Source organism: Opisthocomus hoazin, chromosome Z, assembly GCF_030867145.1.
Source record: "Opisthocomus hoazin isolate bOpiHoa1 chromosome Z, bOpiHoa1.hap1, whole genome shotgun sequence".
Taxonomy (NCBI): Eukaryota; Metazoa; Chordata; class Aves; order Opisthocomiformes; family Opisthocomidae; genus Opisthocomus; species Opisthocomus hoazin.
In genome coordinates this window covers 5,307,840-5,334,601 of record NC_134454.1, presented here as the reverse complement: position 1 = coordinate 5,334,601, position 26,762 = coordinate 5,307,840, and the positions used below count along the sequence as shown (strand labels likewise).

Below are 26,762 nucleotides of genomic sequence, written 5' to 3'. Positions count from 1 at the left end.
CAGTTTCTTGAGGTATAACTTACCTTAAATATCAAGCATGTATTTTAGCACACAAATTTCTAAAATCCAGGCTTAATCTGATTACTAATGCAACTTTGAGTCAAAGTGAGTCTTCCCAGGCAAAAAAATGGACACGTGCAAAGCATTTCCCACATATCAGAAATGTGGATTATTTACAGATAATTTGCAGTTCACTGCAAAATAAAAAATTATTTACCAGTAGTTAGGGTCTGACTCAGTGTCAATTTATCTTTGTGTGCCCATACTTCACCACATTTCAAAATGTCCCTAAAATGCACTAAGAATTTCCAAACAGGTGCTTTTAATAACACACTCGTATTCGTCACTACTACATTTTCTAAGAAGAGCTTGTTTTGACAAATGTTAATAGCTTTGTAGTAAGCAAAGGGTAAACTCTGAACACTTTCTACAAAATTCACAGATAAAATTTTCTACCTCAGACATCTCCATTTCTGTCCAAGTAACCACTGGGTCAGGTTTAAGCTTTCCCAAGCTTTTTTACAAAAATAAGTATTTTCTAAGTGTTGACTGCAACTCACTTTTTGATGAATTTTCAATGGCAAGCAAGACTAAAATTAAATTAAATCTTACACCTCAGCAAAAACCAGAACCCAACATATGACTGCATCTAATATACTTATTTATTAGATTCCAAATATCATAAACCTCTCAGAAATAATTTTTACACGCACCCTTAGGGATTATAATGAAAGACAGTATTTACCTTTTTCCTTCATGCAATTTTAAAAAAGCAAACAAAAATACTCTGTGAATGTGCCTTTTGCTCATTTTTTTTAAAGTCTTTACCAATTCTGTCTAAAATAAAAGTAAATGCTCAGAAGGGTGGAGGATTTCCAAAGCAGATCTTTGTTTTAAAACCATTATGCAGAAAACACAAGCAAGAGGATTTAAGTACAGATTTCTCCTGTTCATTGAATTTAGAAGTAAAACCAGAAAAAGAGCATTCCACCACCATGAAGGGGTGGAAGCAACAAATTATAAAGCACATTGCATTTATTGCTCAAAAGAAAAAGCCCACACCAAAGACCCATACGGAAAAGTAGTGGACAAACTTTTCTACTTTCTTTTGAACAGACTGATTAATTATCTAGAACAGCTAAAATGCATACAAGGTTGATAGCAATGACAGCAGAGCTTCAGATGAACCGCAAAAATCCTAATCTTTAAAGGTGTTTTTATGTGTAATATTTTTATAAATTAATATATTCAAGATTTGTGATAGCACCCCGTTGAATATTGTCTTAACCAGTTAAACCTTGTTCCAAGTTTCAATATTAGTCAAATATATACGCATTTTGTTTTATTTTTATCTCTATTTGACAGATGAGGAAAAACCTTAAGCAAGACACTGGTACAGTTCAAAGTTTTATCTTCTTGTTTCAGTGATTAAAGATCAACCAACGCAGGCCAAAGAAGTTACAGCTATATCCTTACCAATTAGAAACTATCTGCAAAAGTTTATGAAGTGTATTTGCTCAAACTAACATCTCCACCCTAGCTGAGATTTATTTTACTCATTTAAAAAGAAAGCTTTGTCACACAGAGTGATTAATTACCAGCATCTGGGATATCTTGAGATGGGATTATTGCTTCTGCTATGCATCTCAACTTAAAATTTAACCCTCTTTATATGTGTAAATGTAGTCACTGAGAGAAGAGTGTGCTGCAAGGCACTCATTTAATGATTTCAGTATTAAAACAAAATCATAAGTTCTAAAGATGTTTAAAAAATAGTGGCAGTGTTTCATTGCATTCTTCAGTTCAAAAACTCTTCAGATGTTTATTATCTTCTCGCAGAAGATGCTTGTCTATATTTTATGGTCAGCAGTTCACAGAAGAGTAAATAGGTTGGGTGTAGAAGAAAATAAAAAAGGTGTTTCTACTTACTGTTAGGTGATACTGCCTCCATATTTCTGGGCAAGCCTGGAAAATAAAAATATTGATCAGCTAGGAGCATGAAACAAGGTGCTTTACAGCCTGTTGGTTTTGGCATAACACAGTATCCACCGGTGTCGGTCACAGGAAAATAAGAAGCTTAACTGAAAGGGTCTGCATTTCAGCTTCAAAAACCTGGCTAGACAGTTTAATTGAATTTTACACTGGTTTAACACACTCCCTGCCATTGTCAGAAAGCCAGTAACAGTTTTCTCTCTCTCCTTCTTCTCTGAAGGTTAGAAGTTTGGAAGAGTAACACGCTCTTAACTGTAATAAGTATTAATACTTCAAAAGAAGCAGAAATTAATTTAAATTCTACATTTTCTGACATTTTAAATTTACAGAATGTTTTGGAAATTAAATCACAAGGTACATTCCTTTAATGTAGAAACAAGTATTTTGGTATTTTTGTACAAATCTGTATCCTAATCAAAATATAATTGTTACATGTAATAATCCTCAGTAGCCTAATGTCAGATGAGTTGTAAACAAGAAGCATAACAGATTGCTTTTAATGTTTCTATTTTTACAATGGCTTGCTTGGTATCTTTTTTTTTAAAACTTGCCAGGCTTGCACACAAACTTGTAAGTGCAGCCATGGTAAAAAAAATTTACAGAGCAGGTCTTTGACTCTCTGCAATAACACAATAGACCCGAGGAATACGTGAGAGACAGAAAAGAGGAAAATGTGAATCTTCTTCTTAAAACAGAATCAGAATGTGTCGGCGATCAATGAGACAGAGGTTACTTTCTCATGGGTTCTTAACATTTTTACCGAATTTACAATATTTCTTTCTTCTCCTACAACCCCCAAGCCACAAACAGACACAGAAGTAGTCCTACTTTGTCTGTTAGCCATTTTAGTGTTTAAGAGAGTGTGCACACAGTGGCTTTGATGGAGGTCTTTCACTTTTGTTTAGGACGTTTACCCTTTTATTAAAATAGATTCGTAATCATTTGAACAATTAGCAGTTTGATTTACCAATCTCCGTTTTCAGCATTTAAAGAAATATTAGTTATTCCATGGCTTCTACATAATATGCCGTAGCTCCAATTTCAAACATTAAAGCCTCATGACTACTTGCAAATGAGTACTATTAACATTTCTTTAGATTTCGAATAAATTTTTCGCTCATGCCTAAATTCTACCCTTCTTTTATTCTGACAGAGCATGTTAGTTAAAAAAAAACAACCCATCCAGCAACCAATATTAGCAACGGAACGTCTCAAAAAATAATCCAAGTTTTTGACAGTCACCCTATGGCATATACAGTACGTTTTTCCTGGATGTGATGGAAATTATATTATTTATTATTTATTCCATCAGTAACACAATTTCTGGAGAAAAACCTACAATCTGTTCTCTGTAATGGTTCAACATCTCTCCTCTTTCTTAAACACTGCATGTAAATATTTGAGTTTTATATTAATATTTCTGTAAAGAAAACGTGTGAAGTACCTAGCATTTCTAACAGGGGAACAGACTACAACATCTGACAGTTTGAACACACTTGAGCTGTCTTCGAGTGCAAACAAAAGGATTTTCCTCCCTCGCTAACTTACACAGGATTCGGAGGCGTGTTATATAAACACAAAAATGTTGTATCACAGACCTTGCCTTCTCCCTCAAGCCGGTAAAAGGCTTCAGTGGTACATGAGACTTTTGCTGGTTTAGCACAGGGGTAGCAGCCAGTTATTTATACATTAGTTCTGGATAGTTTTCGATTACCACAGTGTCCCCAGACTAATATGGTTGAAAAATCGCAATCAATGAGTTGTCATATACTGGCAAAATGCCACTCTCTGATATGACCTTTACTCACACAGCAGCTATTTAATAATAATAAAGAAAATTACTTTATATTTGAATAACAGTTTTGCTGTTTTTTTTTTCCTGCCCTGAGCACAAAGACATCACTTGCAGCGAAAATCTCTAACCCAGAGCAGGAAAGTGCAGGTGGCACAGCTCTTACAAAACACTGGCAGAGGCACAGTCCCAACACCTCAGTAGTGCTGTCTGGAGGCAGGTTTTACCACCACTGCCTTTAAGGATGCTTTAAGGCTGTGGGAAAACTTAAAGGAGGTAGGAAGATGGTGGTAAGGGAAAATTGGCCAAGCATGTTTCTTCATTCAGATGGTGATTCGGTGCAATACTTTTCATCGTCACAGTGATCACCTACGAACTTCAGGAGTTGAACACAATAGTCGAAAACGGACGCCTGACTAAACAACAGCTTTTTAGAGACCATGCTTTTAACTAGGAGTTCTATTACCTTTCATCAGCTCAGAGTTATTGTCTGTATATTCTATCACGCAATGACAAAAAATGTAATTAACAATTACTACTGAATACTGGCTTCTCAAATGAAGCAAAGAGGTTTGCTATAGAAGAGAGCCTAACCAAATACAACCACCACCAAACCTGTGACTTTTCTTATTTATTTAAAAGTACTTAACCATGAACGGCCCTCATTTAAAGCAAAGCCCTTGTGGTGTAACAGTACGATGGCAGTGTGATGAACTACATTAAAATAAAATTGCATTTATTTCCTGCCCCAGTGGTCTGCCCTCACCAGCGTTCAGATGCACGGGCGCAGAAGGTGCCTACCCTGAAGGGCGGCGGCATGGCTGCGGGAAGCGTGTCCCCGCACCTCTCGCCACGTCCGCCTGCCCTTTGCCACATGAGCTGGGCAATCAGTTTTCCCAAATCCACGCCGTTTTTGCTGCGGCCCGCATTCGGTTAATTCGGAAGGGTGATTATTCATACCCGAGCCTGATCCGGGTAAGGTTGCCCCACCAGATGAAGCAGGGCTGGATACTGTGCGTTTTGACCCGTACTGAATTTTATCAGGTGTTAATTATTGTTTTACCAGAACAACGGCTTAATGCATCTGTTGTTTAATTCCCACTTCCCTATTCTCAAACGTGAACATCAAAGAAAATAAAACACTCAATCTCAAACAGCCCCTGACAGCAGACCGGGACTCGAGTGCTCAATAGACAAGGCCCTTGCCACCAGTTCTCATATTTCCACAACAATGAGCAAACACAAAACCGGCACTAAGCGGCCTTTCCTCCTCCCGCTCCCCTCGGCGGGTCGGCTGCCTTGCGCCGAGCGGGCCCTCGACGCGGCCCTGCGGGGAGCGCGGCGCGGGGAGAGGATTAGCCCCGCTAACATGCGAGCGTTCGCAAAAGGGAAGGAAAAACCCCGCTACTGTATTTGGCGTATGAATAACCAAAATGCACGCGCTGACAGGAGACCGGGACGGGCCCGCGGCTCCCCGGGAGAAAATGTAGCTGTGATGAGTGACAGGGCTTTCAGGAAATATGTTCACAATCACAGACAGTGAAGGCCATGACCTAGATCGTTTAAGAGCTTGTCTTGTCAAATTATCAAAAGCTTCTTCCTCTCTGAATAAAGAGTGACATAAGTGAGTGTCAGAAAGCTGCAGGCTGACAAGCCAAGCATACAATAACAGCATGCACGTCACATACTTGCCGAACACCACCACGGCTAGCGGCAAATCTTAATGAGAGCGCGGCTGGCCCAGGAGACTTGGGTCCCTGCTGGCACAGCTACTCATCTCGCAAAAATCCTTCAGCTCCAAGTCAGTTATGGTCTGACACGACGACTACAATTACTAAACACAACTTTTTAACAGAATCCTCTGGTGCTTTGTCAAAGCAGCGGCTGCTCGGAGCTGCCCCGCCGCAAGCCACCACAATAAAACAAAAGATTTGCCAAAACACACACTTTTCATCACCTCCGCATGGGAACTGCCGCGGAAAGCACACAATGCTTCCCTTCACAACCCCTCCTGCATGAGCAGATGTCGAGACCTCTCCCCGCGCCGCCAGCACAGACGGCCACCGCTGCCGGCGCGGAGCGAGCCGCCGGCGTCAGCCAGGCACCGGCAACGCCGACCCACACGCAGCACCGGGTGACATCGGCTCCCTGCCACCATCGGAACCGGGGACGGTGCCGGGGGCGCGGGGAGAAGGGCAAACCCCTCGCTCTTGCCCAGGGCAGGGCCGCGGGTCGCTGGCGCAGCCCCACGGACTCTCCCGCATCCCCGGCCACGTCACGGCCCACGAGGCCGCCTGGTCCTCACGGCAAGCACCAGCACGGGATCCGATAGCAGCACAACAGAAGGAAACCTAGAAGAGGCCAGCGGTGGCTGACATGGCCAGAAAAGGTGTGAAGGCACACGGAGAAGATGCTGGTTCCCGCGCAGGAGGGCTGCACGCAGGGGCTGGGGGTGCGGACGGGCACGCGTCCTCGCACGGCAGGGCCACCAGCCACAGCACGGCTGAGCAGGATGGGCACTCGCACGCTGCTTCTCCATGAGCACAGAAGGAGACGCCGTCCTGCCCGCCGCGTCTGCCTCCTCCCGGCCACACCACCCTGCTCACGAAGCTCTTCTCCCACCCTGGCAGCTGGCAGGGGACACTGCAGACCACAAGCCTCAGGACATCCACCGAACCTGCAATACACAGTATGTTGGCAGCATGGGGTTCTCAGCTTATATGCACAAGTATATGTATAAAAATGGAGCTATATTTAGATACACATCTCTATGTGCACACAACGTTGCATGAGACGGATGTGCTCTTTCCTATGGGGAGCAGCAGACAGTCAGAGCCACGCTTGAGAGTTTTGAACAACTCTGCTACACGTTCCTTGATGATCTTCTGGAGGAAAGCACACATGGTCGAGCTGCTTCCAACACGCCTCCATCTATGATCACTCCACACTTTCCCAGGGCTGTGTCATGGAAAGCAACTGTCCTAATGGACACAATAGATGTATTTACCCTGGAAATGTTCTAACCAGTTTTGAACATTTTCAAACCAAACTAGGCGAAGTATCTTGAGCTGCCTCACGTTCCCTTCTGGACAAAAGCGTGGCAGTGGAGAGTCACTCTAAAACAGACTGTGCACAGGAGTTCGTTCTGCATCCTTTGTATCACAGTAAAAGCACGCAAACTTTCTGGGACAGGCAAGTGAGAACTTTTTTGGAACGTCCGAAGTATTTGATAACAACTCACAAAAACTTAGGGAGTATATCAGTGTTCTTCCCAACCCTGTACTAAGATCTGCTTCATGAAGGCTGCAGTATAATTTTCAGCGTATTTTGGAGCACGTTGGACTCGTCTGGCCCCAGGCTCAGAGCAAAGCCTGTGGTCTGTCTCCACTGCCCATGGACAGCAGAAACATCCCAACAAGAAGACTGACACAGGACAGCTGCGGTAACTGGGCCTGGTGAAACACTCTCACGTTTTTGACAAAATGCCCTGTGGAGGACTTGTAATTCTTCTACAGAAAGTAATTAGCAGAGGCACAGACATATGGACTTGTTATTACACTCAGTTTACACAGCCTGAAAACAATAATGACTACACTGCATCGGACCACCACCTGCCCACGGTCTCTAATGGCAGCCATCAGCCAATGCCTCATGGAGCTCAAAAACAGGGCAAGCACACAGCCTTTCTCAAACACTCTTCCACACTCAACTGTTTTAAGTCCAATTACTTCGCAAGCTGGATGAAGTTTCTAGGTGTTCAATAATCTTCCGCGGTTTTCTCTTGCATGATGTGCTCCCATCTCCTCTGGAGACTTTCTCCATCTGGTCAGTTGGTAAGGGGTCTCACAGGTCTGCTGCCTCTTGCACCAAGAGTCACCTCCCTCTGCCTCTTCTCAGCCTAGCTCCTACTGCCTTCATCAAATGTCCCCTAATTCTTATGAAGGAAGAAACAATGGACAGTTGTTCCCTAATCATTGTCTCCTGTCACAGATGATTTTAAAGCTCCTTACAGATCCTTCCCTCTGCCATCTCTCTTCCAGGCTGAAAAGTTGTAGGTGTGCTGAAGGATGCAGAAGAGAGAGACCAAAATTGCACCGAGGTGTCCACTGCTTTCCTGGTGTTTCCTAACGCTTCACTGGCTTTTTTTTTCACAGCTTTTGAACACTGAACTGATTTTCTGGGGGATCGTATGTCATGACTCTAAAATTTGAGTCCTGAATGGTGATCACAGAATCATAGAATCATTAGGGTTGGAAAAGACCTCTAAGATCATCAAGTCCAACCGCCAATGGTAATGGTAAACTCAGAGCACATCATTCTCTATGCAAAGATGGGATTATTTTTCCCCAGGCATTTTACTTTACATTTACTGCCACTCGAGTTCATCCACCATTTTATTTTGCTCTCCCTCTGCCACTTACAGTCCTTGGGCAGTTCCTCACAGCTAGCTCACAGCACTGACACTCTAAATAATTCAGTCTTCTCAGCAAATCTTGTCACCCTATTGTTCACCCTTTCCCATGTCACACTAGCATATCCTACCTTTATCCTCTTACTCCATGCCTGTTTAGTTTCCTTAAAAGCTTTTGGTCAGGAACTTTGTCAGACGCCTTTTGGAAATTGTAGACTATGTCAACTGGATCATGTTTACACACATGCTTGTCGACCTTCTCCTTTGAAGAACCCCAGAGATTTCTGAGAAGCAGGATTTCCTTTACAAAAGCGATCTTGAATCCTCCTGCATATATCATATTTATACATCCATTCCAACATGCCGCTGCTACTGCAGTTTCTGGTAATTTGCCTGGTGCACACATCAGGCTGGCAGGCCCAGTTGCCCAGCTCTCCCGGGGACCCATAGTAAAAATTGTGATTGTATTTGCAACTCAGTTACCAATCAGACACAAAGCAAAGGTTACAGGCTATTTCACCTTCCAGCTCCTTTGTGGCTTCTGGGTAACCATTATGCTGTTCTGGTAATGGGTTATTATTCATAGGTTAGTAGTAATCCTAATATTCTCTTCAATTTCAGAGGTATTCTCTGATGATTCCCTCCACAAAGTAAGATTTCAGTGTGGGAATGTCCCCGTTTTCTTCCACTGTGAATGCTAGATGCCAAAAAAGTATTTTTAAGTTGTTAGCAATGGTCTTATCTTGGCTGAGTGATCATCTGTTGGCCTTACAGGCTTCTTGCTCTGACGTGAAGAAAGATTTACTGTTGGTTTTGATTCCTTTGCGAAGCACCCCTTAAACTCTTCTTTAGTCTCAATTCTGCGCTTCTGCATTTAATCTGCCTGAGTTTATGATCCTTTCTGTTTTCTTTATTTGCATACAGACATCAGGTTTTCAAAGGACACCTTCTTGCTTTCCACAACCTCTCTAACCCTGCCGTGTAGCCTCGCAACCTTCCTTTCGCACTCTGCAGTTGTGCCGTGCCATCCCTCTTTGCACGGATGGGCAGACGAGACCCTGGTCTTACACCTCAGCACGCCCTGCGCAGGCGGCCTCATGCCTTCCATGCAGAAGTGCAAGGGAACTGCCTGAAAGTTTCAAAGACAAACCTTTCTGATTTAAAGGTGGACCTAAAATGAGCAGAAAATGAACAAGCTGTGATGTTCCTGACAATCTACACAACTTAGGCAGGATTTAAATTTTGGGATGACAGAGGACTCATTACAGAAAAGAAAATTACTTTATGAGAACGGGCTTCATAAAATGTGTAAAATAGAAAAGATAGCAAGAGATGCAAAGAAAAGATCCTTAGGATTACAATTCTGTCTAACTGCTTTCCAGAAAGGGGGTGCAGAAATACAGTGTTCATAAGTATTGGTACTGTGTGCACATTAGCTATAAGCAAACGCACAGGTAGAAGATGAAGGCCAAATTTAAATTTCTAATGTGCAAATACCCAAACAAATAGGAAACTCCCAAATGTGCTGGGCATCATTTGCATGTCCCGCATCTCATTGTCCATGGTGAGCCCGTAGCGAACGCCCGGTTTTCCCTCCCTTACTCCTCACGTCGGGTGCGGCACCGGGCCACCCGCAGCAGGAGCAGGACAGACAGACAGACAGACCGACAGCCCCGCGCACAGCTCCTCTCCCCGTGCCTGGAGACGACGCTTGGAAAGCACACGAAGGGACGTCTCTCACGCCTGACTGCGAAGCGGCAGGGTCAGACCTCCCACCGAAACTCAGTTATCCCATGATTCTGCGACGGGGGGATTGAGCACAGTGACGGAGGTTACGGAACACAAGCTTCACCAGGTAGAAGAGTCATTCAGGCAAACTTCTGTATTCAGTGAAAGGGAGGAGAAGGCCTTCTTCAGGTCTCTCTCATTCTTTGACCAAATAGAATAAATAAAGGCAGGGAGGAGACATTCAGAAAGAGGTTAATATATTTCTGAATTTCAAACAAGCCCGATATTTAGGGGAGTCAAACAGGTATGTTTGGACAACAAACCTTTAAGTCATATCTTTAGATAGAAGAAGAAGTAGGAATTTATGCTGACGTTATCACAGCTTTCCTTTTATCCTCACCTTTTTGTGTTTAGTTTGAGAAAAAAAATAGCATAAAAGGTTAACTGCTATGCACAGGACTGAATTTCTGTGACATGTTAACACCATAATAATATCACACAAGGTTAAAAAAAGACAAAAATGTGTGTAATCGCACTTTAATTTTAATCTGTGTTTAATTTTAGTAGATCATACCAAACTCAAAGGCTGTCAAACTACTTCTATCCTTCTCTTCAGTCCTTACACCATAACCACTGCTGCTACTGAAAAGCCACAGGGAAACTACAGAAAGGACACAGCAAGTTTCCACCTGTGTTTATGAAACACAAGGACAAATCTTCATGTTACAGTCGTACCTGAACCTCCTGCTAAACTGAATTAAGTGTGCTACTGCAAACTCGTTACCTTCATCTAGTTTATATTTTTAAAATTCAGTTCAGCACTGTCTCTGTATCTATATGAGAAGTACATACGTTTAAAGACTATCTGGGACTGGCTTTGTACACACACACAAAAGCACATAAATGTAAAATCTTTTCAAGTGTAGTTTTCTAGTATCACTGACTCTCACAAAGCAGTAACATCATTGCCACATACTTCTGCTTGGTTGTAATCCCACAGATCTTTAATGTTAAATATAGTTATTAACCTTGAAAATTTTGCTTGTTTTGCCAATCTCTTTTATTCTTCTACCTAATTTCCAACTGATATACCATTCAACACTTTCTTAAGAATATTAAAGAATGCTCTTATATAAAAGTCTCCTTCAGCAGTAGAACATTCTTGCCAAAATAGTTCACCCTGCACTGAAACTTGGCATGAAATTATTCATCCAGGAGGCAAAAACCTGAAAAACAGTGGTGTTCAGCTTTGAGGTACACCGTACTTAAAAAATAAAAGTTGCTGGCTTGTGAATTCTCTGAGCTGTTACAAAAAACCTTCTGTTCATACATATACATGTATTTTCAAACACTAATAAAAGCTTTTACTTAGGCTACATGATGTTTGTGATAATTTTAAATGCTCCTGTTCAAAATCTGCACATTTCTTTCAGAGCGTGGTGGTGCATGACACTACATTCCTCACATCCAGGATTCCTGGCAGTTAGTACAGAACTGACCTAACCTACTCTGTGCTATCACAGTGTGCTTTGGGTTGGAAGGGACCTTACAGACCACCCAGTTCCCACCCCCTTGCCGTGGGCAGGAACCCCTTCCACCAGACCAGGGTGCTCAGAGCTCCATCCAACCTGGCCTTGAACCCTGCCAGGGAGGGGACAGCCACAGCTTCTCTGGGCAGCCTGGGCCAGGGCCTCACCACCCTCATGGTAAAGAATTTCTTATCTCTAATCTAAACCTCCCCTCTTTCAGCCCAAAACCGTTGTCCCTTGTCCTGTCACTACCGGCCGTGGTATAAAGCCTCCCTCTGTCTTTCTCACATCTACTGACTTTCACTAGCAGCAATAACGGCTCTGGGCAGGCTGTCAAGGGCAAAACAGTTCCTACTTGCTTCAAAATGCATTCAGGAGAGCTGAAGGAATATTTTTAACAAAGTCGATCATGCACTGAAGAGTGCACGTCCAAAATGGTAACGTTTAAATGATAAAAGTTTTCAGGAGAAAAGTCTCCGCCGGATGAAGTGCCCTGACCTTACCTCCCACCTCACCTTTAGTGCAGAGAATGTTCGGCATCTGGACAACCCTTAACATACTTCAATATCCTTGCAGTACCTGAACGTTTTTAATATTTCCATACCTTTTTTCGTGCCAAAGTCACTCACTCATTTATCCAGGGCAACTCTGAATGCTCAGTAAAATCTAATAGCAGAATGCATGTCTTTTATGGGGCCTCCATCTCCCTGTAACAGACACCGTCTTCCCACTGTGCTGCTCAGCCTGAAACAAGTGGCCAAGCACAAGGTGGGAAACAAACTGAATGTTCCAGATTTTAGGAGATGGAAGGAGCGCTTCCGTACTCCTGCTTGACAGAACCATTTGTACTGTGAATACAGATGCAAGCTTGCTAACACCTCTGAAATGCTGTTTTGCTAGGTACTGTATGCAGATTATTATTTGCACTAAATACTTTTCTCTCTCCAGTGCTTGTGACATAAAGGCAGCATAAGGTCAGGAGCGAGGAATTAGAGTGAGTGGCAACAGGAACAGTGTGTCCACCCAACCTGTATGAGCTACGCTGGTCTAGGTAGAAAAATTTGGGTTTTGAATGACAGTAGTGAAGATGGAAAACATCAGCGTGATTCTCGTGGAATTAAGGCAAAACAGTAGTAGGTTCCGTACATTAAATGTTTGTATCTATATTTTTCTCTTAATAGTAGTGTACACATTTTGCAACTGTTCCACTACCTTACAAATTCTCTTGCAGCATATATGTGATGGGCCTATCCACAGGGATACAGAAGTAGAGAGAACATTCATTTCATCGTTGTCTTTCTTCTTGCATGTTCATAAATAACAGAGGACTCTGCTGAAAAGCAGGCAGAAACTAAGCTAAGGCATGTCAATATGGTTGTAGACCTGCTTCCTTATAAGATAATGTCAGATTCTTATTCACCTATATCTGCATAAGAAATAAACCGTACCATTTCCATTCTGTTTGTAAAGTACATTTGCAATGTAAAATACAGCACAGTTACAAATGCCTCTCAATCCCATTTAGACATTAGTTTAAACCTCTAGTAATATTTTCCTTGATGAGTATGTGATCACAGTGAAAAAACACATATCTGGAAGTCTTGGAACATCGGACTTATTCTTTAATCTGGCTGGCATGCCTGCAGCATACCATGTCTCCCAGTTTCATCATCCCACCTTTCCATTCAACAGAAATGCAGATGGTTTTCATCACCGTAACTAAACTGGACAAAACTAAACTAAAAAGTGAGTGTTTGCACTGCTCTAGTTTGTTTTCTTCAAACCACTCTCCAAGAAAACTGTGATATTGTTAGATAACGATTAATTACAATATTTTCATATGCTTATACAAATATGGACTATGTAAAATTACAGAAAATATGAAAAGACCGTGGTTGCTGTAAATTCAATTTTTGACAAACACAAAACCAATAACGACTGAGCTCTTTGCCATGGGCTTTACTCACATCTGCGTAATGCCCCTTCATATCGCAGCGGTTGCAGTGTTTATTCCAGTATGCTCTTTCAGGACATTCCCTGAAATAGTGGCCAGGCAAACAGCAGTTCAAACACAAACGTGCTGGGCAACTGTTCTGTAGGTGACCTCTTGCTGCACACAGGCAACAAGGGGCAAGTTTCTGTAGAGAAATAAAAAAAGAATTACGTCAAGCGAGAATTTTTTAAAAGATTAAAGAAATTCAAACGCTAAAAGCGGAAATGCAGAAGAAACCACCCCAAGTAAACGTCCACTGCTTACTCAGAAGGGCAGAGATTATAAAAACAATAAAAGCAATGACTTCCACAAAATAGACTAATAGCTATTCCACAAAACAGCTAATTTCATATAGTAAACTAATCTCACGCTAGCTATCCTTCAACCTGCAGCAACCTTCCAAGGAAATAATAAACTACTGAAGCAATGCAGCAAGCATGAGAGAGTATTAGAAACAACAGCTGCATCTACAACTAATTAAGCGTCACATTTACCTTTGGAGTAGGGCAGTTCTTGGACAAATGACCTGGTCTGCCACAATTTCTACAGGTAACATTTTTATCAGCTGCGTAGTACCGCATACTGGTATGCCTCACACTTGCATAGTTGGAGACCTGTGCCTGGGGAGACAAGAAAAGAAAAATGTATTTATTATTTGGGATTCTGTGGTTTAGTGTTTGTTAGAACTGGATATGTGTAAAGGTCACTGCTGGTAGTATTGAGTTAGAAATCTAATTTTTCACAAGTACAATTTACACATCCGGGTTTGCACTCGGTAATTCTGCTACAGAGAAACTTGCATTGTACAGAAGAAAAGTATTGTCGTGTTCAAACTTCCACTTCGGGACATTCTTTTTTGCTGTTTAGAACTGCAGTTACGAAGTCTTGCTTTCCCTTGATTAGTCAAGACACTTTTACTCACTATGCTATTTCATGATGAACTGGAATTTTTCCCAGAATACAAATATAGCTAACATTAATTGCAAATGCAAGTTACACGTTCCCTTGCACACATTAAGGGAAACTTCTTGGACAAAGTACAATGCTATACAAGTCTAGACCAAATCTGCAATTTGCAATTGTAAAGAAAGATTTAAAAAGGAAAAAGAAGAAAAAAAGAGAAGCTGGAAACAACTCTCTGTCTCCCAGTGACCTCACACATACTTTCTGTGTAGGCAGACAGACTCGAAAATCCTATCTTCAACGTTTATTGGTTAGCAAACATCACAATTTTTAAAAACTGAAATAAAATTTCAGATTAGTGAACGGAAGAGGTACGAAAATACCATTTCTCTTAAGGGAAAGAGTTTCTTAATGTCAGCTGATTATGTACGCTTTACTGAACCTCGGAAAGAGAAATCAAAGGAGTCGTGCCCCACAGCTGAAGCCGGCTCCTCCTGGACGCTGCGGTCCCTTGCACCAGCACTCCAGGCCACAGCGCCAGTGCACCAGCTCCCAAGCCCCGTTCAGCCTCTGGGAGCAGGGGAAGGCTAGACAGACAGGGACAGCTCGCCGTGCCGCCTCTGGAAACGGGATTTAGCTGCCACAGAACAGTCACCAGTCTCTGAAGAGACTGGGAGAGAAGAGCCGAGTTCCTCCTCGCCGAGCCGGTGGAGGTGCTCCAGTTCCTGACGTTCTCTCCCCGCTCCGCTCGTCTGCCCGCCCCAGCAAGCGAACACCTTCCCGCTGCGCAAGAGCCCAGGTTTCACGGGCCCGTGGGAGGGCACTGAGAAGGATGCCACACAAAAACTACAGGTGGGTTTGTCAATCCCACTTATCTCACTCTGCTTGTTAACAAACACAAATATCAAGAATTTTGGAACAGCTTGGTTGTCTGTGTTACCTGTAAGTCTTTATTAGAGATGGACCAGTCCACATCAACTCCTCCTGCAAAACAGAAATTAAATTAATTATATTTAATTCATATGAATACTTTTCTACAATACATTGAACATTACGACTACTGCACTTACTGAAACTGATAACAGACTTCGAATGTACCAAAGCAGAGAAACCACTTCTACCTTCAGTGAAGGAAGGCTATCAACCCGCTTGGCACCAAACATGATGCACCTTAAAATCAGCACGAGTCCAACCATCGGGTGGACTTTATTTGACACGACCCACAAATTCAGGCAAGGATTTAACTTGTTCAGAGGTAGGGACTCCAAAGCTTCCCGTTCCAGCCATCTGAATTCTCTCCGCCTGCACTCACGAGGATGCCCAGCGCAAATCCAGAGGTTGCCAGAGTGGGAGCACACGGAACAAGAAGTTAACAGACAGCATAAAATATACTTTTCCTCCTTGCAAATTTGCAAAATCTGTGTCTTCAGCACTGCTTTCTGACTGCTGCATGCCAAAACGACTTTATGCATCATCACAGCAACTACGACTGTAAGCTAAGTAACTCTATTTCAAAACAGGATTTGGTAATGTGTGATAAATCAGGACGACACACTAAATTATCAACTGTCACACCATAACCTTCTCACACACAGCCTTCACACTGGCAAAGGCAAAAAGAAAACATCAAAAAGGAAATAAAAGGCAATAAGCTAAAAGAATAGGGATGCAGTTACAGCTGTTTAAAAACTCTGCATGTCAACACGTTTACTTCCCTCACTGTGCAAAGACAGCTGTACCACCACAACATCTTTTTCGTCATTATGGGAGGATTCACGTCAGCAGAGGTGTTCACCTTACCTACACTTTTACAGTAACCATTACAACTCGTGTGTAAATTAATCCTACGAGTTTGCAGACTTTTAAATGCAAAGTGTTCCATCCTGTTCCCACAATCCAAATCTGAAGCATCTCCATGTGTTATCAACACAAATCACAACAACATCAAGAATTACAAACAGTAAAAAAAACAGTAAAAATCTATCCAACTGATTTTGATTGTACTGTTCACTTCCAATAAAAGGCAGATGACTAGACATTAAAATTATACCACCTACAATATCATGTCTAACCCTTCATCCACTGAAAAAGTCAATAATTTCAGCTGTATGTAGTGTGTAGTGCAATATCCGGGTGCAAGGTACGTCGGTCAAACATACAATGGGTGCTTCGGAGCATGATACCTACTCGCTGCTGTCCTTCATCTGAACGTTGAGGCTAATACTATCCTCTCTCATCTCAACAGCACTCTGAAACATTTTTATTTTCAACACCCACTAATGCCAGCAATGCCAGTGACCGTCACAGAGACATCGGTACTGAATTAACTGGCCTGTCCGTAAAGCAACCTGAGCGCTGCGCCGTACCCAGGTCACGGCACGCACAGCAGCGAGCACGGCCAGAGCTCACACCCAGGCGCCCAAGGGACCCTCCGCCCAAGCACGTCCAGGACCAGCAGCCGTCACCGGGGCGAGAGGTGGTTCCATGCACGCAGCCCTGCAGCCCGCTCGTCCTGGGGCCGGGGTCCCTGCGGGGGGCGGCAGCAGGGACCGCATTGCCCCAGCTCTCCTTGGTGCGAGTCGTGGGTACGCCCAGGCGAAAACTGGGCCTTTTGGTGCCCGGTCATCGAAAGTAACGAAGGGCACTGACCTACCTGAGCGCACTGTTTACTACTTGGAAGCCTGTAAGGAAATTCATTCATAAAAATATATTTGTAATTCAAAACTCTGCCCTGGCAATCAGCACCCTGCGCGCCATGTTTCACAGAAACGCACATGCAGAATGGTTGACAGGTTACTGATCAAAATTACCAGCAAATTAACTCCCGTTAATCGCTAGGCGTGTCCTTCCTGAGGACAAACCGACCAAGTTTCTCTTCTTCGCTGTCAAAATCCCCTGCTTCACAGGGGAAAACCATGATACAATGATTCAAATATTCCTAGCGCTAGAGACTAAAACCGCTCAAATCAGAAGAGAAATACAAGAGTTTTAATGCTGAATGGAATATCACAACAAAATCTCTCTTTACCAAATCCGGCTCGTGACAGAAAATTTAAGTCTAATTCACAACAGAACGCGTAAGGCTTTGTTGCTCCTCACAATAAATTCTTCAGACTGAAATATGTGGGGAGATTTATCCGTCTGCCACCACCCAGGGACCCTGCTTCAGGGACACACAGAGGAATCTGCCACCGCTCCTCTCGCTCACCGGAGCGTTCTGCCCAGCACTAAATCACGAAATACACGGCACGACCCTGCTCCAGCGGACACCCCCCGCCGCCCCGTCCAGCTGGCGTCTCCGGACCAGCGCACGCGTCCAGCAGCCCCCGCTCGCTGGGTGCGGGGGTCCCCCCCGCCGGCGTCCTGCCACCCCCCTGTCCCTCCCGCCGCAGTGCCCACCCGGGCGCTGAGGACTCCTCTGCTCCACGCCCTCCCTGGCCTGCAGCACCCAAAATGCCGGTTTTCACCCCATAACCCTCGGAGTCAGGCGGGTGGGACGCGGGCGCCGAGCAGCTCTTCCCCAGGAGATGCCAGCGGCCCTCGGCACCCCGGGTGCCCCGGACGATGCTCTCCCACCCCGCAGCCCCAGACCGCGGCCTCGGACCCCTCCCGCGACGGAGGGTGAATTCGGTGAAGCCGCACGCTTCACACACGCATGCTAATTACTGAAAGTTTCCGTATTTAGCAAAGGCTGACACCATGAAACTTGCCACCCGACATTCGCCAAGGCCAGGCCCGCTGCCACCACTCCTCTCACTGACCGGAGCGTTCTGCCCAGCAACGTTACAGCATCTCATCCTTTTTTCAGACACATGTACACACACACAGAAACTGGATTTCTGCCTTATGGGATGGGACTACGAGTACTTTATTTTTACTCCCTGCAGCATCTTAGGAAAGCAGCAGTTTAGAAACTACGGAGACAATCTGTGTCAAGACTTCCCTCTTTCTCTGTGAAGAAGCTGTACACACACAACTTGCATTACTTACAGGCTCCTGTGAGTTTTCACAGTGTATTAATGAAATCCTACCAGAACACCTTCAACAAATTTGTGCTTTTATGCTTTCTCATCTTCATTTGTTAAAAATAATCTCCTTTTTTACAATTACATTAATTTCTACACTTCAACTAAAAAAATACAACTGACTGCCGCATAAACTTCTTGTATTTATATTTTGAAATAAAGGTTTTGTCAAATTGCAGAAAAGGGAGAAAGAGGAGGGAAAGAAGAGGCCAGACAGGATGCAAAATATATACCGTTTAAATGAAAATGGAAGCTCTGTGCAAGGTTCTTCTTTTATAAAGTATTATACTTTGGCTGTCCTGCACCCCTACACAATAGGATGAATGGTAAGCAACAGCTTTGCTTTTATTTAAAGAAAAATTTTGAAAGATCATTGAGATTCACATGTATCCCTCCACCAGCATGAAAATGTAAATTTCCGAGCCGCGCTCGCGGTGAAGCCAGATTTAGGACCACTGTTCAATGTGCATTCAAGCCTCCCCTCTTTCATTGCAGAAAGGGAGAGGAGGGGAGAGGGGCGAACGAGGACCAGCAGTCAAAACCTGAAATTGCCCGGAGGAACAATCTGTTTCCGCAGAACAAAAAACTGACTCAGAATAAAAAATAAACTGTTCAGAAGATTTCCTTATCTGCTTTACCACCGGCGATCCCAGCAAGACAGGCACACGTGGGCACGGATTCTGACCCCACCAAAAGTCACTTCTATTTCCCTCCTTGGAGCTGGGAGAAAACACGTCCCTGTCCTCTGTGCAAGTTCAGCCTGCCCTGCAAAGGTTTGTTTTGTTAGCTCATTTAACAACACAGAGAAACCGTAGAGCCTGGATGTTCAGCATTGAAAATAAACCACCAAATTTTCTGAAACGGGAAGGGAAGCGGTACCTCCTCCTCCTCCGAACTGGAATATACATGCAGGCATGTATTTTATTTAGTTTTTTTTAAGATCAATTCACTGAAACAGGCTGCTTCAAGCTGTGACAGTACGATATGTGGCCTGAAGGGCAAATACGTTTCAAAGCTGGGCTTCAAGAATTGGATTTTGACTGCTAATTAATATAGCACATTACAGAATAGAGAACCCTAATTACATTCTACTGTAAGACCTCTGTGGCAAGGACCGTTTCAGACACATCTCTGAACAATATTTAGCATGTCAGGACACAGTTTCTGGCTGCTACTGGAGTAATGAATAACATTTTAAAATTATAAGCCTTAACCCCCTAGAAACGATCTAGGTCTGTAAGAAATACACACTGTGACATTTTACATATACGTGAAAATTCCTGCTTATGTTTGAACCAAAGTGATTCAAGTCTTATTGTAACATAATTTGCTACAACGAGTTTCACTTTTTTTTGTGTTCAAGCAGCCCTGCTTCCAAAACACAAGGAATGGAATTATGAAGTGGTAGCAGCCAAGCAGCGTCCCAAAACAGAAACCGAGATTCCCTCCCGCGTTGGATCTTGCGAACCACAGGACTTCAGGTCTCTCCGCACTAGGCTGCACCATACACCCTTCTCTTCCAGGAAGGTGTATTCCGATACCCACATACACCTGTATATGGGTGTGTATACACACGCACACGGGTGTCACCAGCAGCAGGCACCGCACGCTGACCGCGACCCGGCCGGGGAGCTCGCCCTCCCCGTGCAAAGGGGGCTGCACCCCGACACGGCGCAGCTCGGGGCTCCGGGACGTCGCGGCCCGGGGGCTGCCGCACGTCTGTCTGCAGCCGGTGGGTCTCGCAGCTCAGACCCAGCGCGTCATCCCAGGCTCCTCGCGGCGCCAGCTCCATCCCAACACGATGTCTCCCTGTGGGGCACCGGGAAGGGGGACACACGGCCAAGGCGGTCGAAGCCCTCTCTGCATCGCCCAGTTACTCCAGTTAACCCCTGCGCAGAAGGAGTGGAACCAACTGCAGCGCCTTTCTCAGACACTTCCAGGGATTTCTCAACTGTGCTTTGATGAGAAAAAGGTGATTTACTTAAAAACAAGACACCTGCTGTTATAATGGATTACATGTCAATATCTCTTTAACGCAATTTTAAGAGAGATCCATGAACTCCCACAGGGAAATCAGTCGATGTAATCATTGACAGAAGTTTGATCTGAGTAATTTTCTCGTGCCAAGGAACGACTCTCCTGCCTCTCCCCTTGATATCCAACATATATACATGCACGCACAGTAACGTGCACATTTTTTGTCCGTGAGCAAACACCTGCAGTACTTTATTTTTAGCAATCTTCATCTGATCCAGCACGACGGCTCTGAAAAGCACCACAAAATTGGAAAGACGACAGTGAACAAACACAACTCAACCCATTTTGACATGAATTAAAAGGTAAAAAGTTGATTGATGCAAAGACAGCATTGGCCAAAAGCACATCAAGAGTTTAGAAAGAAAAAAAACATCTCTGAGCAGTCCTGCATAAGTGAAAAAAACCCCCAAGACCTATTAAAGTAACTTTAAGTAAACTTCAGCAGCCATTACCCATGGGAGAAGACTTAACCGTCGCTGCCAGAGAAGAAAAGTCTGGCGGCTGGGGGCTGCGACGTGGTACTTCTAATCCCCAGGCAGCATCTTCGGCGCGGGCCTGCTGCAGGGCTGGAGCTGCAGCTTTCAAGAAGACTCAAAGGCCGTGAGGTTTAATACACGTCAGTTAAGAGTACTTAACCAAGCAGAGATGCGTGCTTGTGATATTTAAAGCAGACATTAAGAAATACAAAAATCACCCAGGTTAGCACGTACTGCCTGTTTTTACCGAACACCAGGCACCCGGTGCTGCATTTCAGCCACGTAACTCCCTTCTGCGCAGCTGAGCTGCTACACAACTTCTCTAACGACAAAGCCTGCAGCCTCTTCCACGTGTGTGCCCTGTCGCGTCGACCTCAACACCGCAGATTCTTACGGCTATGTATGGGCAAGGTGTTCCACGCACGAAGTGGGTACAAAAATGTGCAGTGAGTAAAGCAAAAGACACTGTGAGTCTGCAAATCATGTTCTTGAGGAATACGTACACTATCAAATTGCGAAAATACAGAGACACATGTTAAAGCACAAACACACAGTGTGCCTTTTCTATTATGTAAGTACGCATAATTTTCTGTTTTCTGTCTCATGCTATAAACACTGCTTCCTTTAGTCTTGACCACTGCTAGTAATGTTAATTCACAAAACTCAGTGGCTCATGATTTTCAAAGCTTGGCGCAACATTTGCAGAACAAAGTAGGTTTTTCTCTCTTTTTGGTGGGTACAAGTATGGGGACCACAGGAACAGTTAAATTCATGGCATGGTTGGTCTACCACACAGTCGGGGGAATTCTTTAAATAGAGCCTGTCACTCTCTTTGCCCATCAATGGGATTTCCTTCTCAAACTGCTGATTCGTTCAGGTACACAACAGAGGAAATTTCAGTTAACCTTTGTTTCACCCCGGGGAAAAATCTGTCTGAAAAGTATAAAATGAATAGATTAAAAAAAAAAAAAAGAAGAAAAAAAGAAAGAAAAGCTGCAGGGTTATTCTTCCTAGTGTTCACAGCAGTCAAAGTTAAACAGAGAAAAGGAGGCAAACATGAACATTTTATTCCCACCAGAGAATAAGGTATAACATATGATTTAGAAATTCCATTGTCTATACTCTGATTTCTAATTTAGAGAAGGAAAGACTGAACACAAATCTATTGTTCTCATTGGGTGCATCACGAATTCACTTATTGACTATTTCCTATATGACTGAAAAAGGAGTAATAGCTTACTCCAAAGAGAAAGTCTTTTTAGCTCTTTGATTAAGTTGTCTTAAATACATTTTAGATGCAAGCAATCCTTGGTGAAGGGATAAATAATAAACACTAACTCAGAATTACATACAAAAAAATGCACACAGAGATAAAATAAAAAAAACACTCGTAAAATATAGGGAGGTTTCAGGATAGATTACTGCCAAAAATGGCCTTAGACTGCTCTAAGTCATTCATAAAAAACACGTTCTGAGATATAATTTCAAAATAGGAACACTAATTTTTATCTTCTAGTGTCACTCCTCTGACCACACGCCTGCAGTGTTCCCTCCGGTACCAAACCAAGTGCTGCTGCAAACCTGCCCCCGGCCACCCTCCGCAGGACTGACTGCTGGCGGAGCGGGGGCCGGACGGCCCGGGTCCTGGCGCGGGAGGGCAGAAGGTCTGCATGGGCTTAGCTCCAGCGGAGGCGACATTCTTATGGGATCAACAGGAAGCCAAGGACTGACTCTGTAGTACTGAATTCCACATCCCCGAGATTATTTCTGTACTTAAGCGATAGTTACTGCGCAGCAGATTTTGTCAGTGGTGACACAGAACTCCATCAAGGAAGGTCATAAGCGAAGCTCGAGGCTTTGGCAGCTGTATAACCACACAGACCCTTCACCTCTTAATCAGCCCTTGAAGAGTGGCTCTGCTGTAGTTATCAATATTAACTGCTAGAGTGCAGAACCCTAACCAATGCACACACTTTGTTTTGATATTTGTACAGATCGCTTCACACAGTCGGCTAAAACGGTCCTCAACTGAGGGCTCAGACCAGAGCCTGAAAAGTACTGCTCCTTCACTTCTCAAGTACCATGGAATACAAAATCTGCAGTTGCATCTTGGGAATCTGTTTTGGCAGCGTATTGCATCTTTTTCCACCAATACAGAATGAAGGACATATAGATATAAAAGAGGGAACAAAGTCCACGGAGCCTTGTTCTACTGAGGCTTGTGGTGTCTGACCCGGCAGCCACCGTGTCTAAAAGAAGCCGTGTGGGAGATGTGCCAACAACGTTATGCTTCTCCCCACAATGGAGATGACTCCAGATTGAAACTCCTTGGAAAGGATTCGTTAATGCTTCAACTGAATCACAAACCTAAAACCATCAAGCTTCAGCTGTAACCTAGAAAAAAAGCATGGCTCTCTTGATGCTGCCATTACGACGAAATACAGAACTAAGAATACTGATGTAGATCAATACCTGAAACTGGTAAAGCTTCATCTGGGCTCTTACTTGCGTCTACTTTTGCCATGAACTTCCAAAAATCTTTAACACAGAAAAAAACAAAAACCAAAAAACCCCACATTTCAACACAGGCTACCTGTCAGTCTTTGGGTATGGCCTAGAACTTTGGTTCAACTTTCTTTCATGCTGATTACCTGGCCTGCTGGGCAAAGGCAAGCCACATCATCCCAGTTCTGACAGTTCCTTCCCACCCTCCAGGTCAGACCAGGCTCCCACGTAGTGACACAGGAGAAGAACAGCTCTTGGGACATGGGAAGAATCACCACGGAGTCATCACGCTGGAACACCTCAGAGTGTGGCAGTTCTCACTGATTTCACGTGCTTTTCCTGACAGGATTCAAAGAAATGTTGTAGTGACCAACCTATGTCCAGAAAACAAAATATAACAACCACTAGACATCGTGGCTTGATTCTGTTCTGGCACTTCTACTGTCCTTAAGAGAAGCAATTTATAAATTAACACAATCAGACCATGGCCATAGCTTTTCAAGTTTTTTAAATATTACTCATCATGTGGTAGCTTCACAGATACGAAGGAGAAAACCCCTCAACACTTCTAAAGACACAGTTGGAAAGTGAACGCCCTTGTACTAATGTGTAAAGCTATCAACAAAGCTGACAGGTTTCAAAGCTAGTATGTAGCTCAAACGTGATCAAGAGCAGCCTAAAATGACACCAGAACAGAACGGAAGACAGGCATTTGCACCGCCTTTACCTCCAGATGGAAGGAGTCCCAAAAAGCCTGATCAAAACCAGGATGCAGGAGACTACAGTACTGTGAGAGCAGAGCTGAAATTTGAGCTAGAGCTGATAGAGAGACCTGGAATGAGTGAAATCCTCTTGGATATACGCCTAGTTCCTCTTTTCGATCTCCCTGAGGATTATAGCAAAGATGGAATAGGAAACACACGCAGGAGGCTTCTGAAAAACATTCGTACTGAAAGGAATACTTCTGCAATTCGGGAACAGAAATTAACCTCGCCACATGGATTTCCCACAGATCAGAGGATCTACCCCAGGAAACCTCCCCGCCGGCCAGGCGCGAGGAACACAGGCAGCACCCTGGGCACGCAGTGCCCCTCCACTGCACATCTCCTGCAAACTCGCCCTTGCTGGGACAACAGAGATGTGAGAAGCGATCCAGCTTAATGGCAAGTGGTAAGAAAGCCCTGGTGCAGCTGAGGGTGTGTAACGGCACCTAGTCATTCTGTAAGAAAACTCAGGTGTTAACGCTCTGCTCTGTTGTTTGCTCTTTCTGGGATTTTATGACCTTATTGCCAGACGGGTAGACTCTTCAGCCCCTGTCTGAAGGCAGCACCATGAACACCTCTCATCACAGAAGAGGCCAAAAGATCTCAACACCTTCGTCATGTGGAGTGAGTGTGCATCCAGATGGTGTAGTGGCTCTCCTGAAGAGTCACTGGCATGGAAGACTGACGTTTGTCCTGGCAAAGACCACGCGTTGCTCTCAGCCCTCCACGAAGCTCTCTCAACACTCCAAACATAAAATCACCAAATAGCATCAACGTGCTGTGAAGTCCTTGAGATCCGTGCTTCTTGGGAACCATACGACAGTGGGCTCTGAGGGGCAGGGGTTGAAATGCAGCAAAGAAACAGAACACACCGTCCTTTTCTATTTCAGCCTGCATTTTTCGGCATACGTGGTGGCACACAACAAAGACATCTTTCTTGGGAACAGAAAACAACTAGGATGGATGACTTTCTAACATCATTCTTCTGCTTGCAATAGAAAACAGAAATTATTTTCCAGAAACAATTTCTTTATTCAGAGGCACAACTGTAAGGTGATGAAAAATGAAGTGGCCTTGCTATAGAACTGCTAATTCTCACTGGCTAGAGCAGTCTTGTCCTGGCAACAAGGATCACAGCAGAAAAGATGTCACTGTCCTTCCTCCTTTTTCCAAAGAAAAGAGAAAGCGGGGACAAGGCAATGTGGTCTCTGTTCACAATCACCAAATGACCACTTGCAACGAGATACTTCAATTTTTCCTTATCTAAAAATGATTCAGTGGTGCAAGGAAAAACAAAAAGACTGTGAGGCCTCTGATTTGCTCTCTGTGTCCCAGTGCAGTGGTCCCGACAGCGGGGTGCAGGCACCCCAGCGCGTGTGGGACATGTTTCACTGCACTGTGGGAAGAAAACATTTTTTGTATCATTAACAAACATAATAAAAAATATTTTTAAATTAGTGTTCACTTAATCTTTTTCTTATCCTTTTTTACTTTATATTTTGTGTATGTTTTATAATGTACATAACATACTAGTACAGTACTACATGCGTATAATCTATAAATAAATAAACATACATACGTTGGGGGGGTGTGCTCAAAAATTTTTTACTGACAGGGGTGTGTGATCGAAAACGTCTGGAGACCACTGCACTAGAGCATGGCTTTTACTAGTGGCCAAAGACTTACCAATGAAACAGAGCGAGGTCAATTTTCTCTACAAAAGCCTATGATGATTAAAAAACTAGAAGTGCTCACATCCCTTTTTTTTCCAGATCCTCAGATTCCATGTTTAAAGGATCATGTATATTTAGTACACACAGTATCTTTCATTCTTTCAGAAGAAAAGCTGGAGTCCTTTGGCTCTGGAGGAGGATATAGAGTAACGGCAATTGACACTTGAACGGCTGGGTTAAAAGTGCTTCATACAATACTAAAAAGGTATTTATTTACACTTTCAGTATTTGTCTCTGTGGTTTTGGTTTCTTCTTCTTTTTTTTCCCCACCTCCTTAAAGGGATAGCACAGCAATAGGAAAAACCTTCTCACTTCTACCCAAAACAACGCATATCTTAATTACACTGTTGTAAAGAATGACAACTTTTCCCCAGATCTACTAAATTTAAGTTCTCTGACAAGATGAGTTGTTCAAGCACTCGATGCCCTCGGCAGCTGCAGCCCTTCGCAAGGCAGGGCTGCGCCGCACGCGTCGGCACTCTCGAGTCCCGCTGTGTGACGCGGGCGCAGAGCGGCTCTGCTCCCACCTGCGCCCGCAGCCCACGGCTGCGGCACGGCTCCGAAGAGCTCACGGCACCGGCCAGCCCGGCTCCAGCTCATGCACTGTTTTTTGAGGCAATACACTCCTTTTTCAGACACTCAGCCGCTGCCCGGTACGAGCAGGAGGGCTGCTCTGCATCTTTCAGCCAGGAAGGTAAAGCGTCGTGTGTTAGACCAGCCCGGGACCACCGCAGTCTGAAAGGTGGACACCGAATTTGTTTAAGGGCCCAAGGACTGGTTAAAGAATTTTACTGGGATTTACTCCGAAACACTGACACCAAAAAGAAAGGCGTCTGATTTTGAACTCACGCATCGCTGGTAACACCGTGGATGT

The 26,762-nt window shown here is 44.0% G+C and overlaps 1 protein-coding gene across 1 annotated transcript in view; it reads right to left on the bottom strand.

Annotated features, from left to right (window-relative positions):
* ZCCHC7 (zinc finger CCHC-type containing 7) overlaps window positions 1-26,762 on the bottom strand; it is a 115,465-nt gene that overhangs the window by 22,966 nt on the left and 65,737 nt on the right. Inside the window, exons 5-8 of the mRNA XM_075411691.1 lie at window positions 15,289-15,332; window positions 13,940-14,065; window positions 13,420-13,590; window positions 1,930-1,965 (exon numbers count right to left, since the gene is read on the bottom strand). Coding sequence (XP_075267806.1) covers window positions 1,930-1,965; window positions 13,420-13,590; window positions 13,940-14,065; window positions 15,289-15,332 — 377 coding nt within the window. The remainder of the gene's footprint in view (window positions 1-1,929; window positions 1,966-13,419; window positions 13,591-13,939; window positions 14,066-15,288; window positions 15,333-26,762) is intronic.